Source organism: Orycteropus afer, unplaced genomic scaffold, assembly GCF_000298275.1.
Source record: "Orycteropus afer afer isolate SDZICR_OR568_19922 unplaced genomic scaffold, OryAfe1.0 scaffold00584, whole genome shotgun sequence".
Taxonomy (NCBI): domain Eukaryota; kingdom Metazoa; phylum Chordata; class Mammalia; order Tubulidentata; family Orycteropodidae; genus Orycteropus; species Orycteropus afer.
The window spans coordinates 1,093,965-1,108,710 of record NW_006922171.1 but is presented as its reverse complement, the minus strand read 5'-3'; the positions used below and the strand labels follow the sequence as shown (position 1 = coordinate 1,108,710).

Sequence of the window (14,746 nt, the reverse complement as noted above, 5' to 3'; positions counted from 1 at the left end):
CTTTAGAGCCCGCAGGGTGGTCAAACTAGCCAATTATAGCATCAGAACTCTAAGCACCTGAGAGAGAGTGGGCACCTCCCAGAACATTGTTTTGTGCCACTCACAACAGAAATACTCCAGGTGGACACCTTCAGCAATCAGGAGCTCCTCAGTTGCTCATAGTGAATCCCACCTTGGAGTTTACAAAGACTTATGGGTAGAAAAGTCACACAAAGTAATTTACTATACTGCAGGGAGAGAGAGCCTGTATAACAAATGGTGCTCACAAATTGGATATCCACTTACAGAAAAATGAAACAAGACCCATACCTCACCTCATACACAAAAACAAACTCAAGTTGGATCAAAGACTTAAATGTAAAACCCAAAACTATATAGCTCATCAAAGATAAAATAGGGGCAAATCTAGAGGCCTTGATTTATGACATAAATATACTATGAAGCATAATCCAAAATGTACAGGTAGTGGAAGAGAGACTAGATGACTGGGATCTTTTAAAAATTAAATTCCTATACACATTGAAAGACTTCTCCAAAAGGTAAAAAGAGAACCTACAGAATGGGAAAAAAATATTTGGCTCTGACACATCTGACAAAGGACTTATTGCCAAAATTTATATATAAAAAAAAAAACTTCAACACCTTGACACCAAAAAGACAAACAATGCAATTCAAACATGGGCAAGGGACATGAACAGACATTTCACTAAAAATGATATACTGGCACTCAACAAACACATGAGGAAATGCTCACGATCATTATCCATTAGAGAGATGCAAATCAAAACAACAATGAGATACCATCTCATCCCAGCAATAATAGCAAAGTTCAACAAGACAGAAAACAACAAATTCTGGCAAAGTTGTGGAGAGATTGGAGCTCTCATACACTGCTGGTGGGACTGCAAAATGGTACAACTACTGTGGAAAATGGTATGGTGTTTCCTTAAAAAACTGATAATAGAAATACCATTTGATCCAGAAATTCCATTACTAGGAATAAATCCTAAAGAGGTGAGAGACAGGACACAAACAGTCTTATGCACACGCACATTCATCACAGCACAATTGACTATAGCAAAGAGATGGAAACATCCTAAATGCCCATCAACAGATGATTGAATAACCAAACTATGGTACATTCACACAATGGAATACTATGCTACATTAAAGAATAATGAAGAATATGTGAATCATCTCACAATGTGGATAAATTTGGAGGCTATTATGCTGAGTCAAACAAGGTAGTTGCAGAAGGACAAATATTGTATGAGCCCATTATTGTAAAAGGTCAGGAAAGGGTTTACTTAGGGAAGGATACTCACTTTGTAGGTTACCCAAGATGGGAGGGAAAGAGAGGGAAAATTTCAGACTAGTTGAGGGTCACACTCTGAGTTGAGTAAGGGGAGGGACAGTATGGAAAGAGTCTGTGACCAGCATGATGATGCTGGGGAAAGGAAAGACACTGAAACATGCACATAAGATATAGACAACAGAGGCAAATAATAGTATATGCACAATACCACATCACCACTAACACCAAACACCAGGTTACAGATAAATGCATAGACAAGTGAGAAGATCAGGTGGGGGTCAGTGAACAGGAATGTACCCTAGACCAAGGATAGATTTAGCTGAAGATAATCTTACATAGATACTAGTGATACTAAATTAGCCACCACACTCATTATAGAAGGAACACAAGTCAGAGTTGGAGTAACCTCTCAGAGATAGCCAAACACCTTGAGAGAGAGAATCCCTGGGCCTGCTGACTCAGGACACCAAGCTCAATAAAAATCTTGTTCTACAACCTGCTTTGGTGAATAGCGACTGGGGTCTTAAAAGCTTTCGAGTGGCCATGCAACTATTGGTCTCCTCTCATCTGAAGCAAAGAGTAAGAGAAAAATCAAAGAGTGAAGAAAATGAAAGCCATTTGGAAGCAATTAGTCCAGTGATATGATGGACCTCAAGACCAGAAGAACTAGATGGTACCTGGCTACCAATGCCAACCACTCGGGAAGGGATCAAAACTGGAGATCTTGGATAGAGAGGGAGGAAAAATTTGGAACAAAATTCAAAAACACAAAAATGACCAGTATTACTGGTTGGATAGAGTCTGGTGGAACCCCTAAGACTATGGCTCTGGGATACCCTTCAGGCCTAGGATTGGACTCACTCCCAAGGATTGGCTCTCAGCCCAACAGTAGAAAGACTTACATGCAGAACACCCACCCGGGAGATGCACCCACCTGCTCTAGGGAGATACGCTGCTTAGAGCAATTGGCCATGGGGCACCAGGGGGGCAGCACTCATATGGAAGAATAGCTGGACAAACAGGAGTACATAGATAAGAAGGGCCCAGGGAGGGGGTGGTCACAGGAATGGGAGGTGAGAAGAGTACGTTATGGTCAGGGATGGTAATCAGGGCATGAAATCAAATGTACATGAACTGTTAAATGTAAAACAAATTTTGCTTTGTAAATTTGCACCCAAAGCACAATAATAATAATAATAAGATAACACATGTTGTTGTTTGTTGTTATGTGCCATCGGGTTGGACTCGACTTATAGCGACCCCTCCTTGGGTTTCTGAGGCAGTATCACTATGGAAGTAGATTGCCTAGAGGTGTGAAAATTCTAGATTAGCTCTTAGATTAGGGCTAATAGTTAGAAAGATGTAATAATCTGAGGAAGAAATTATGAAAGCTTGAGTTAGGCTACTAATAGTGGGAATGACACCTTGGGGTGAAAGGTGGTATATGGTTACAGTAAGGGAAATATTTAAAGTGGAAACTCTGAGCCTTGGTGACATGATATATATGGGTAGATATTTGTTGTTGTTGTTGTTGTTGTTATGTGCCGTCGAGTAGGACCCGACTCACAGCGACCCCTCCTTGGGTTTCCGAGGCAGTATCACTACGGAAGTAGATTGCCCCATCTTCCTTCCGAGGAGTGGCTGGTGGGTTTGAAATGCCAGCCTTCTGGTTAGCAGTCAAGTGCCTTAGGCACTATGTTACCAGAGCTCCTATGGGTAGATAAGGAGGAACCAAAAGTTATGTCCCTTTTCATTCTAGAATCAGTGACTGAATGGAGGGCGTACCCAAGAATGCATAGGTTGTTGATAGTAGGAAGATGCAGAAATAAATCAGAAACATATTTTGTGTATTAGCCACCCATTCTATAGTGCTCATCACTAGGTAACCTATAATTGTAATAACTATATTCTTAAAATATAATATAAAATGCATGGAATATATTCCATTTTTGGCTTATACTCTTAATAACTTCTGAATCATTTCAACAGAAGTATATAGGCAGTCCTCAGGTTATGAACAAGATCTATTCTTAACTGTGTCTTGAAGAATTTGTAGGTAAATTGGACCAGATGCATACAGTTCTTATTTAGCCTTATTTTAGTACCCCCCCCCCAAAAAAAGAGCTCTGGTGGTGCAGCAGTTAGAGTGCTCAGCTGCTAACTGAAAGGTCATCAGTTTGAACCCACAAGCCACTCTATGGGAGGAAGAGGTAGCAGTCTGCTTCCATATGATTTACAACCTTGGGAACCCAAAGGGGCAGTTCTAACACACTACCCACTGCCGTCGAGTTGGGTCCAACTCACAGTGACTCCTCCTTGGGTTTCCAAGACAGTATCACTATGGAAGTAGATTGCCCAGCCTTCCTTCTGAAGAGTGGCTGGTGAGATTGAACCGCCAGCCTTCTGGTTAGCAGTTAAATGCCTTAGGCACTACACCACCAGAACTCCTACTCAGTCCCATATGGTTGCTATGAGTAGTAATTGGCTCTATGGCAGTAGGTTTGGCTTTGGTTAGTGCATGAAAAGGCTAGAAGGCTTTCCAATGATTTAAAAGCTGCATGGGCAGCAAATGAAGGTGATTGTGATGAAAAATTTGTTTTGATTGAGGGATGTTGTTTCAAAGTGAGGGCAATTTACATAATATTAAAGGGAAAGAAGGAGTATTCTGTAAGTTGGACATTCATAACCTGGGGACTTCCTGTGTTATACATTATAGTTTATGAAAATTACCTTAACTTTGGTGTTTCAAATTAATGTGCAAGTATTTTCATTCCAGGTGGTGACAATCCATATTATGCCAGTGAATGACCAACTTCCAAAAGAAGCTCCTGGAGTTTCTCGGCATTTGGTTGTCAAGGAAACTGATGTGGCCTACATAACTAAGAAACAACTACATTTTATAGATATGGAATCATATGACAGGGAGGTGCTCTACACAATAACGACTCCTCCATTTTTTTCTTTTAGCCACAGGTATCTGCATAAGAAGTCATCACTTGGGTTATTAGTTGTGGGTTGTGCTTAGGGTTGGAGAATTGAAAATGTTGGTATATAGTATTGTAGTTGAGTTACTTTACTTAGTCAGACATGAATGTATACCCACAATTTAGCATTTACTTGTATCTCAAACACATCATGCACTTCCTTTCAAAAGCTGTACTAATTGGTAAGTGACCAGCAGTTTGTGGAATCTTTAATTTAGGTAGACTTAAAATAACCCTTTATTTCCCTTTTCTAAAGAGAATATTCTTTTTCCTTTTCAGCAAAATTGACTGTGGTTCTCATAAGATTATTTTTACTTATCGTAGGCCATGAAATGGTCAGATTCTATGATCCCAACCAAGAAAAGTTGCATGAATATACCTTAGGCTAATGTCATATACATGATTGCAAAGAATCATTTTTAGGATGAGAATAATGATTCCCATTCATGATGTGAAGGCAGAAAATTCTGTGCATGCTTATTGCATTCATGATGGGAAGGGCATTGATGATATTGGACTTCCCCTTCCCCAAAATAAAGGGGTATTATAAAGATGGAACATGTGATTTCTTCTCATGGTGAGGTCCTTTATGTATTGGAAACTTGGTGGTTGACTATTTGATTTAATTTTTCTTACCTGGAAAACTTGCTAATTTGAATAAATATTTCTGTTCAGACATTTAGATGCTGGGAAGTTATTCCTGGTGGACAGCATACCAAAGCTAACCAAAAATCCTACTGCCCTGAGGCTGAGGTCATTCACTCAGGTATGATAATATGCTAAATATTGACAAATGTGATTAGGTGTCATTTGAAAAGATATAGCCCTGCTAGTGTTGTGATCAAGAAGGTTGGCCTTTGATGTATGTCACAAATGCTGCCTGTTCATTTCCACTAAACAGGCAACATCTATGTGAAAATGTTTGATCAAGATGGATATGATTTCAAAATCTTGTCATAATTCACCACAGGATTTTGCATTGTTTTACAAGCAGTGGGATTCTGATTTGGGGACTTGGTGAATAAGTTTTTATTCTGCCAAATTCAGTTCACTCAATCTCCTACTACCATCCAAAATCCTTCACCAGCCCTCTTCCTACTCCTATAGACCCCACAGGGGTCTAACCCTGTAGTTTGGTAGTAACTTCATTGTAGTTATAGGTTGTAAATGTGTATGTCAACCCTATGTGGTATCTACTATCAGTTTATTATTTTATTCATTATACAGATAAGGAAACAAAGGGCTATCAAAGTTAAGCAGCTTGACCAATATCACACAGCTAATCTGCTATCTTTCATAGAATTGGGTGGCTTTAAGCACTTGGATCCATGGAAATTTACCTAAGTTTTTAAATTTCCTTTTCTCTACTGATTTATAGAAAATGCAATTTATAAAATAGAACTCACTGAACTCTTCAAATTGATGATGGTGTTCGATATCAATTAACGTGACAGTTCTCTGGGACCTGATTGTCTGAAAGTTCACGATTCTTATACTCACATATCCACCTTGCTTTGCTTTGCAGCATGCTGTGAACTATATGAAAGTGGCCTACATGCCACCCATGCAAGACATAGGCCCTCATCTCCGACATGTCCAGTTCACATTTTCTGTCAGTAACCAACATGGTGGCACTTTGCATGGGATCTGCTTTAACATCACCATTCTCCCAGTGGACAATCAGATTCCTGAGGTATGTACACTGTTTGATATGGAGGAAGAAAAGAAAAGAGGACTTAAAAAAGAAACTTTAAGAGTTTCTGGAAAGTACTTTTACTTAGGCTATTTTAAAGAACTTCTTTTATATTCCAGCTATAGTGTTGTATAAAAAGCAGGGACTCTTTCACCTCTCAAGGGGCTATCTATCTAAAAGGTGAAATGTCTTAGTTGCTAAATTTGGCATTATTTTCAAAGCTTTCTCAAAATCTCTTTAATTTCATTTCCTTTCTATTGAGTTTCATGTGTTGATTAGAAGAAATGGATTAAATTATGAGTCTCTTAGCAACCAGAAGGTCTTATTTGTTTTTACCACAGGCCAGCTATGCTGCTCTGTAATCCAAAAAAGCTCTTAAATTTCCAAAGTGAACTAAGATGGAAACTTCCATCCTGTCCTATCCCACTGCCCAATGTTTATGTAAGCCTTGAAGAACTTGGGTCTCTCATTAAAACAGAACTAAAAAGACAGTGCTATCTTTTGCATCTCATCTAGGAGGTTGAGATTTATACTGAGAGTTTGTTTCATTGCCTGCCTACCCGCCCTTCATCAGAGTGCTAGACTTAATTAGTGTGACTAGGGCTGCACTCATTTTTTTTTCTTTTAAAAACAGAAAGACAAAAATATCATGGCCGGTTCCTTACAAGCCAGAGGGGACCAGAACCTATACATGCCTCCTCCCTAGGGCAAGAGATCACCATCCCGAGTATCTGTCTGGAATATGACCAGGAAAGCACAGGTGTTCTCTTTCTTGGTCAGTCCTCATCATCTCTACATCTGTATAGGGTTGTGGGGCAGAAGCTTCGTGCTGAGGGCCCAGGGCACTTACTCACCCACACAAGTGTTCTGATGGGCTTAAGCAATGTCTTAAAATAAGTAACAACAAACTCTTACACATTGGAAGATTTCTGGCTTCTCTTGAAAATGTGGAAGCTCTGACATGCTGAGTTCACAAACTCAATGGCAGGAGTTGGACAGTGTTTTTGTTCCCCAGCTCACCACAGTCCCACCTAGCTCACTACACTCATCTACATCACTGCCCTGAACCTTAAGTCCTTGAGTTGCTTGCAGTCTATCAGAAGAAGAGCCAAATAGCTCACACAGAAGAATCTAAACTCATTCTATTCTTTCATATTTTCCTCTTCTCAGGGCAGATCATATTTGTGGTGAAAATGGTTTAGAATCCTTTGTTGAGTTTACTTTATTAGATTTTATTCAGACCATCCTTTTCTGTGCATGAAATACAGGCTCTGAAATAGCCCAGTATCCAAAGACACTAAAGCTTTTGCCAGAAAAATAATGGAGAAATGTTCTTTCATGCAAAAAAATTCAAGCCTCTGACAAGAGAAGGATAATTTGTGAAGAAACTTAAAAAGAGTGACATGAAAAGTGGCCTTCCTTTAAAGACACATCAAATAGTTATGAGGATGTGGCATCAGCGACTTCTGCCTTTTTTTTTTTTTTAAGAGAATATGAACAAGAGAAATAGTATTTTAGAGAACTGAGGGTATTAGAAAATAAAACTAAATCTGTAGCATCAGTGAAGCCAGTCCCAAAAGCCATTTTCTGATATGGAGTTTCTACTGACAGCCAGCTGGTTGAGTGGTACCTGAAGAAGGTTTTGATACTAAGATCACTGAAGTCCCTGAAACCTGAGCACTGGGTGCAGGCAGGGTCTGAGAAGCTAAGGGTTAATGAGTGGAAGCAAGCTTTTATTCTTTTGAAAGTTTCCCTAAATATTATTTTTAATCATTTTAAATAGCAAAGTATATTCCTTGGAACATCAACATCTCAGGATATTAATTGATGCAATTCAGGGGAAAATGAGGCTAGATAATAAAATCAGTTGCTGTCAGGTCAATTCTGATTCATAGTGACCCTATGTGTCAAAGTAGAACTATGCTGCATAGGGTTTTCAATGGCTGAGTTTTTGGAAGTAGGTTGCTAGGCCTTTCTTCCAAGGCACCTCTGGCTGGACTCAAACCTCCAACCTTCTGGTTAGCAGTTGAATATGTAAACTGTTCGCACTACCCATAACTCTCGCTAAATAAGAGCTCTTTATCTTTCTCACTCTTACATGCAGTGAAAATGTAGGTTTGGTAAAATGAGAATGAGATGCTTGTAAAGGATGGATAGGGGTGGCTATAGGATGAGAAGGCCACTGTCTTTGGGTTTACCTTTGCTGGTGTAAGTAGTTTATTAAAGAGGAGAGGCAACTATCTCAGGGTTATAGGTCCTGGAGATGTGATCCAGGAGAATGCCCTTGGCAAATAGATAGGTGTTCTGACAGCTGTGGAATTGAGTTCCACTTCACAGTGTGCCCAGTGGACAGAACAGGGCAAGGATCTGCCACTGCTTCACCTGCCCACTTCCCTTTCCCTTACCCGTTCCTCCATCTTCCTCTTCCTCAAGTCTTTCCTCTGGGTGCTTTCTCCTTTCTGGAGCACCAGCTGCTTGGAAGAGGGAGCTACTTCTTTGGAGAAGGCTGTGCGCCCGCAGCAGGAGGACACTCCTCCTGGACCATCTGGAGATGCCTCACAGCCCAGGATTTGCTATATCTGCTCACTTCCATCCGTATGTCAATTTGGGGGACTTTGGGGCTAAAAAAGTTAACAGGTTTTCCTGCGGCAGGATTTCAGGGTCTTGAATATGCTTATGTGCCTTATAAATCTTCAAGGTGAAAATATTATATGTAACCATTTTCTAAACTTATTTGATGATGGAAGATGTCTTACCAGCTATCAGCATGGTGATAAAATACCCCAAGCCATTCTAGCTTGCTTTTCACTTATAAATGAATCATTAGTTAGTTGAGCATTTGATTTTTCTTAGAGAAAATTATCTTAATGTCACTGACATTTGATTCCAATGTTTGAATAAGTCCATTTCGTATGGAATCTTCAATCTAAAACAAAATACTACAACTGAAGCTTACAAGTCTCCATTCAATATCTCTATCATTTAAGAATTTTTATGGTGAAAAAAGAGCAGGATCCAAATTCCCTAGGGGAATTTAACATAGTTTTGTTTATTTTGTAGATTAAAGTATACGTGTGCCAAGCAGTGGTCAGTGTGTACATGAAGGTGAAAGTTCTTTTCTCATTTAGCATTACAAATAGTAACCACAGGACCTGAGATAAATGAAATGTGGATATTTTCTGGTTCAGAGCTCTGTCTTGGTTCTTTTTATTTATCAATATTTAGAAGTTGAAAACATTTAGTAAAAACTTTTTTTTTTTTTTTTGCCAAATGTCTAGCTATAAATTTGTCCCCATACCACATTCTTGACAAAATAAAGATTGTACTGGAAATTGTATATTGATTTACTTAGCTCTATATTCAGAGATAGAATCCTTGGTGCTACAAATGGTTAGTGTACTTGGCTGCTAACTGAAAGATTAAAGGTTCAAGTCTACCAGAGGTGCCACAGAAGATATCTGATGATCTGTGTCTGAAAATCAGCCATTGGAAACACTTTGCAGCATGGTTCTACTCCAATGGGGTTGCCATGAGTTGGAATCAGAGGCAATGGAGATTGGAACGGGTCTTCAGGGATACCTCTTGGAACAGGCTGAACGTTTCCTTTTTTTTTTTTTTTTTCCTAGGTATTTACTAACCCTCTGAGAGTGGCTGAGGGAGGTCAATGTGTCATGAGCACGGAACACATTCTGGTTTCTGATGTGGATACCAAGCTGGACAATATCTATCTCTTCCTCCAGAGACCACCTCTCCATGGAAGGGTGGAACTTAATGGATTTCCTCTATACACAGGGAGCACATTTTCTTGGGGAGACCTCCATGCCTTAAAAATTAGGTTAGAACTTTCAATTGCTTTTTCCTTCATGTGCCTTGGCTCCCCATCTGCATCCAGTGTGAGGCAGAATAAGAGAAAATATGTCCAATTCTTGCAGGGGTACCAAGATGCCATTTAATACTTTCAAAAGGTCAGCTTAAGGTAAGAAATTACACATTTTTCATTGACCTCCAGGTATTTTTTTCCCCTCTGGCTTGCCATACTAGTGGGAAAGACTTCATGGATGTTGGAACAGCAAAAAGTAATGAATGACCATCGTAAATATTAAACTTGCCGAAACTGCACATATCACAGAAGTTGATGGTCATGCTAGATGAATACAGACTGAACTATACTCTGAGACTAATCAACACAATTACACTTGACTCTCAGTAAAGCTAATTTCGTAACTCTACAAACTCTGGGATAGAACTCTGTTGACCAATGTGTCTTTAGTGTATTTTGGTACAATTCTTTTATTCTGTTTTGTGTGATTGGGATTTGCAGGTGGATAAGTAGAGTGAGCTGTATAGGTGGGGCATGGAGTAATTCTCGAATCTCTGTCCATCAGGAACGGAGCAATCCCTGCCTTATGATACCACAGCAATTCCCCTCATCTCTTGTTTCTTCTACTTAATGCAATTCTGTAAGATACTTTTCTCCAAAATCTAGTAAAATAACTTCTCTGGGAAATAATGCAAAAGCAGTGGTCAAGCAAACAGACATACTGGCTAATTTCCCACTTTGTAAGTTCAAGTTATAAATGGAAATTTTGGCTCTTCTGATAAACTATAATAAGAGGCATTAGGCATCCAATGCTTAGTTCCACACTTGACTAGGAACTAGGATATGTGCAAAGGAAGAGCAGTTGAATTTCCACAGTTTAGTTAACATTGTTGATTTTCAGTCCCAGCCAGACCAACCCATGCCCCTAGGTAGAGTGAGTTTATGATCCTTTCATTGTGTACCAGTCCAGGGGAAAGTTGGAGATGTCACCTTCTATTGAAAGACTCTTCTTGGTGTTGTGGATTTGTGGGAAATAAACTGAGGCTCCTCTGCCTGTTAAACTTAGTGCTGTGGGATTTTTTAAAAAATGCAGCTCTCAACTACATGTTAGAAAGAGGGTTCTGTTTAGATAATTCTTTCTAGGGAGTGAATGATGGGTAGGAGGAAAAGTACCAACATTTGCCAATACATATATAATTCAAGCACTGTGCTGGGGCTTGCAGTTATGTTTTTACGTTTAAGCTTCCCAGAAATCAAGCCCAACATAGTAGATGGTTGTAGTCTAATACTACGGTTGAAGAAACAAAGGTTCAAAGACACTGAGAAATATTCCCAAGATCACTATTAGTGTATAGAGGAAGTAAAGTTTTGAAAAAATTACCTGCTTGGCTCCACATTTACATCCTTGGACCAAAATATCTTTAGACCCACTAGCCCTTTTAGGTGCATTGGCATGGAAACTGAGATTAGTATGTTATATACATGTCAATGGATTAGTAATTAAAACAATTGAGAGGATACCAAAATAAAGCTTAGGAGACAGTTTGTGGGAGGGATATGGGGTATAGGCCTTTCTTACCATTGGAATGGAATCCCAAACCTGAATCCCACTCATCCTATGAGTGAGAATAGTTGTGAATAAATACCCTTTGGCCTTGGGATTATTTTTTCCATATGTAAATATTTTGTATGTTCAATATACTATGCTTTTTTTTACCCCCCAATCCTTGGGAGTTATTTTCATTCCTGTATCTTAAGCAGATCATTGGCATACTAAAAACTTTGGCACAATTTAATTTAACAGATATTTAGAATTTACCAGGTACCCTGTAGTGGGCTGAAAATAGAAAGCATAAAATGAGACAATTCTTTTAAGAAACATAGCTGAAAATTAAAGGGAGGTAGTGCCAAGCCTAGACCAAGACAAAGTATTTTTAAGACTGAACAAGATTCAAAGATGTTTATAGATTTAGAGGAAGAGAGCTTGTAAATGAAAAAGGGGAAAAGGTAGGAGAGAGGCAGTAATTCACAGAGCAAGTTTTGGGGGAATAACTGAAGGGGGACCAAGCGCAGGTAGAAGGACTAGCCTTGAAAAGGGGAAAGGAGGCAGAAATAATCAAAAGCCACCCAAGGTCTCACTGTCCCCTTTTACTACTCATTCTCGGGGTCTCCTGGTCCCAGCCAGTGTATTTTACCAGGAGGCAGAGCTGTGCCAAATGATTCCAATGATCACAGTGGCAACTTGAAAGACTACTTTTTGATTTGGGGACAAATTATAAATATATAAAACCCATTTTTCTGTGGCGAGAAATCTTATATTCAGAGACTCTTCAGTAGTTAAATATGTACCTTCATGATTATATTGGTTTTTGTTTTGTTTTGTTTGTTTTTGAACACACAAACATAGCCTCTCAAGGCCAAGTCCAGGGATGAGCCCTTTTATTGCTCATCTCAAAGGACTCCCACAGTGGGCTGGAGGTTTAAGTGACAACTATTATCCCCATAGGTACCAGCATGATGGGTCTGAGATTTTTCAGGATGACGTACTCTTGGAGGTCACGGATGGCACAAATTCTGTAGAATTTGTTCTACACATCCAGGTGAGTAGAAGCTTTCCTTCCTGGGTCAGAGAGAAAGGAAACTTCTGGTTTGGAAACTTCTTAGGGCTCTGATAGAAAGTGAAACACAAGGATTCCAAGGCAAGAGGATGCCTACTCACATCTTTGTACGTCTCTGAGAGTAAAGTTGTGTTGGTGAAATGGGTATACTCTTCCTTCTCTTTCCAATTTATTTGAAGATGTTATTTACCTGAAACTCTGATACTCAATTTAAATGGTAACTGGTTCTATGTATAAAATACTCATAATTTTTATGAATTGTAACACTCAAAATATTTAACAATCAGGTGCCATTTATCCAACACTATGTGCCTACTCTGTGTCTTTGTGTCAAATTTTGGTAGCTCTCATGATATTTCAAACATTTTCATAATGCTATTGCACACTTAATAGACTATAGTATAGTGTAAACATAATTTTTCTGTGCATTAGGAAGCCAAAAAATTCATGTGACTCATTTTATTGAGATATTCGCTTTATTGCGGTGGTCTGGAACTGAATCTGCAGTATCGCCAAGGAATGCTTGTACAGTGAAGAGCCCCTATCTTTTCATTTTCTGGCTAGCCTTTGAGGTCTAGGTGCAGAAGAATATGTTATTTCAGCTTCAGAAATGAGACTTTTCTTTTTCTTTTTTTTTAGTTCTTTAAAAAAAGTATTTACTTTGTTGTTACTGCTATAGAGAATATATAGCAAAACATACACCAATTAACAGTTTCTGCACATACAACTCAGTGGCATTGATTGCGTTCTTCAAGTTGTGCCCCCATTCTCACCCTCCTTTTCTGAATTGTTCCTCCCTCATTAACATAAATTCACTGCCTCCTGAGGTGAAATTTTTCTTGATTGTTAGACTTTTACATATAGAGAAAGATTTTCTGAATTGTTTTTCCCTCTGAAAAGCAAATTTCAGGGGGGAAACCACCTTGTCTTCATCCAAGTTTATCTTCTGATTACTGACAATAAGCAGTGACTTTAGAAAAACAATCTGTTTATTGTTACTCTTTAAACAAAAAGACATGGTCCTTAAAGTCATTCAGAGGTACAGACAATTTGTGGACAGATATTTGGGATTTTTTAGGCAGGAGGAATGGTCTTAATTCTATTGTTTTTGAACTTTATTGTCCAGTTGAAAGCTGAGATGTTTTTGTGAATTGATACAAGATGGCCATCATGGAATTTATTGGTGAGACTCCTTAGACAAGTCAAGAAAAACAATAAAGTTTTTAATAAGTGTGTTCAGAGGACCTGAACAAAGATCTTGTTTCCTAAGCAGCTAATAGAAAATAGAGAATATAGTGTGCTTTTTTACCTTTGATTCAGTCATTAAACCTGGGAGCTTGCATTCCCTACCCATTAAATGAAAATTTACACATCATTTCATATTGTTATAGACTTTTTCCTGTTGCCATCAAGTTGATTCCAACACATGGCAACCCCATATGTGTAAGAGAACTGTGCTCCATAGAGTTTTCAATGTCTGACATTTTGGAAGCTGATCATTCCGAGGTGCTTCTGGATGGACTCAAATCACCCATCTTTCACTTAGTAGCCAAGCACCACCCAGGAACCTTTTAAAATAGCAGAGTGATCAGGACATATATACATAGTTACATTCATTCATTCGTTCAACAAGTATTTAACAAGTGCTTTCTATGTCCCAGGAAGCTCTGGTGACATAGTACCTAAGACATTTGACTGCTAACCAGAAGGCTGGTGGTTCAAGCCACCAACCACTCCTTGGAAGGAAAGTTAGGCAATCTACTTCTGTAGTGATACCGCCTCAGAAACCCAAGGAGGGGTCACTGTAAGTCGTATCCAACTCGATGGCAGTGATCTATGTCCCAAGCTAGAGGTTTGAGATATGATCATGAAGAAGATGATCAATGTCCTTATTCTTTAGAGCCTACAGGCCAGCTTACAGGAATTAAGCATATTGCCACTGAAATAATTAATTAAAATTTGGATGTGTTCTACAATAAACAAGGTGCTAAAAGAGAGTAAAATAACAGAAGGCTTCCAAAGTGATCCAGGAACGATTCCCTGAGAAATCCACATGGAACTGGCACCTGAAGGAGGAGTTAGCTAAACAAAGAGCACAGTAGGCCTGTGGAAGAGAGATGAGGCAAAGGCTCTGAGATAGGGGCAATGTGGTATGTTGGGGTGAAAATGGAGTGGGTGGCAAGAGCACCACAGAGAATGGGTTATGGCTGGAGAGATCTAAAAGAAGCTCTGAGAAGCCACTAAATGTTGTCACAGGGCAGTGACTTAAAATCCACACTTTAACAAGATCACTTTGGTTGATGTGTTGTTGTTGTT

At 39.1% G+C, this 14,746-nt stretch overlaps 1 protein-coding gene across 1 annotated transcript in view; it reads left to right on the top strand.

The window, feature by feature from the left end:
- The window catches only part of FREM1 (FRAS1 related extracellular matrix 1), a 212,180-nt gene that overhangs the window by 66,577 nt on the left and 130,857 nt on the right, over window positions 1-14,746 (top strand). The window contains exons 10-14 of the mRNA XM_007956225.1: window positions 4,092-4,288; window positions 4,975-5,065; window positions 5,825-5,992; window positions 9,619-9,827; window positions 12,319-12,412. Of these exons, the coding sequence (XP_007954416.1) occupies window positions 4,092-4,288; window positions 4,975-5,065; window positions 5,825-5,992; window positions 9,619-9,827; window positions 12,319-12,412 (759 nt within the window). The remainder of the gene's footprint in view (window positions 1-4,091; window positions 4,289-4,974; window positions 5,066-5,824; window positions 5,993-9,618; window positions 9,828-12,318; window positions 12,413-14,746) is intronic.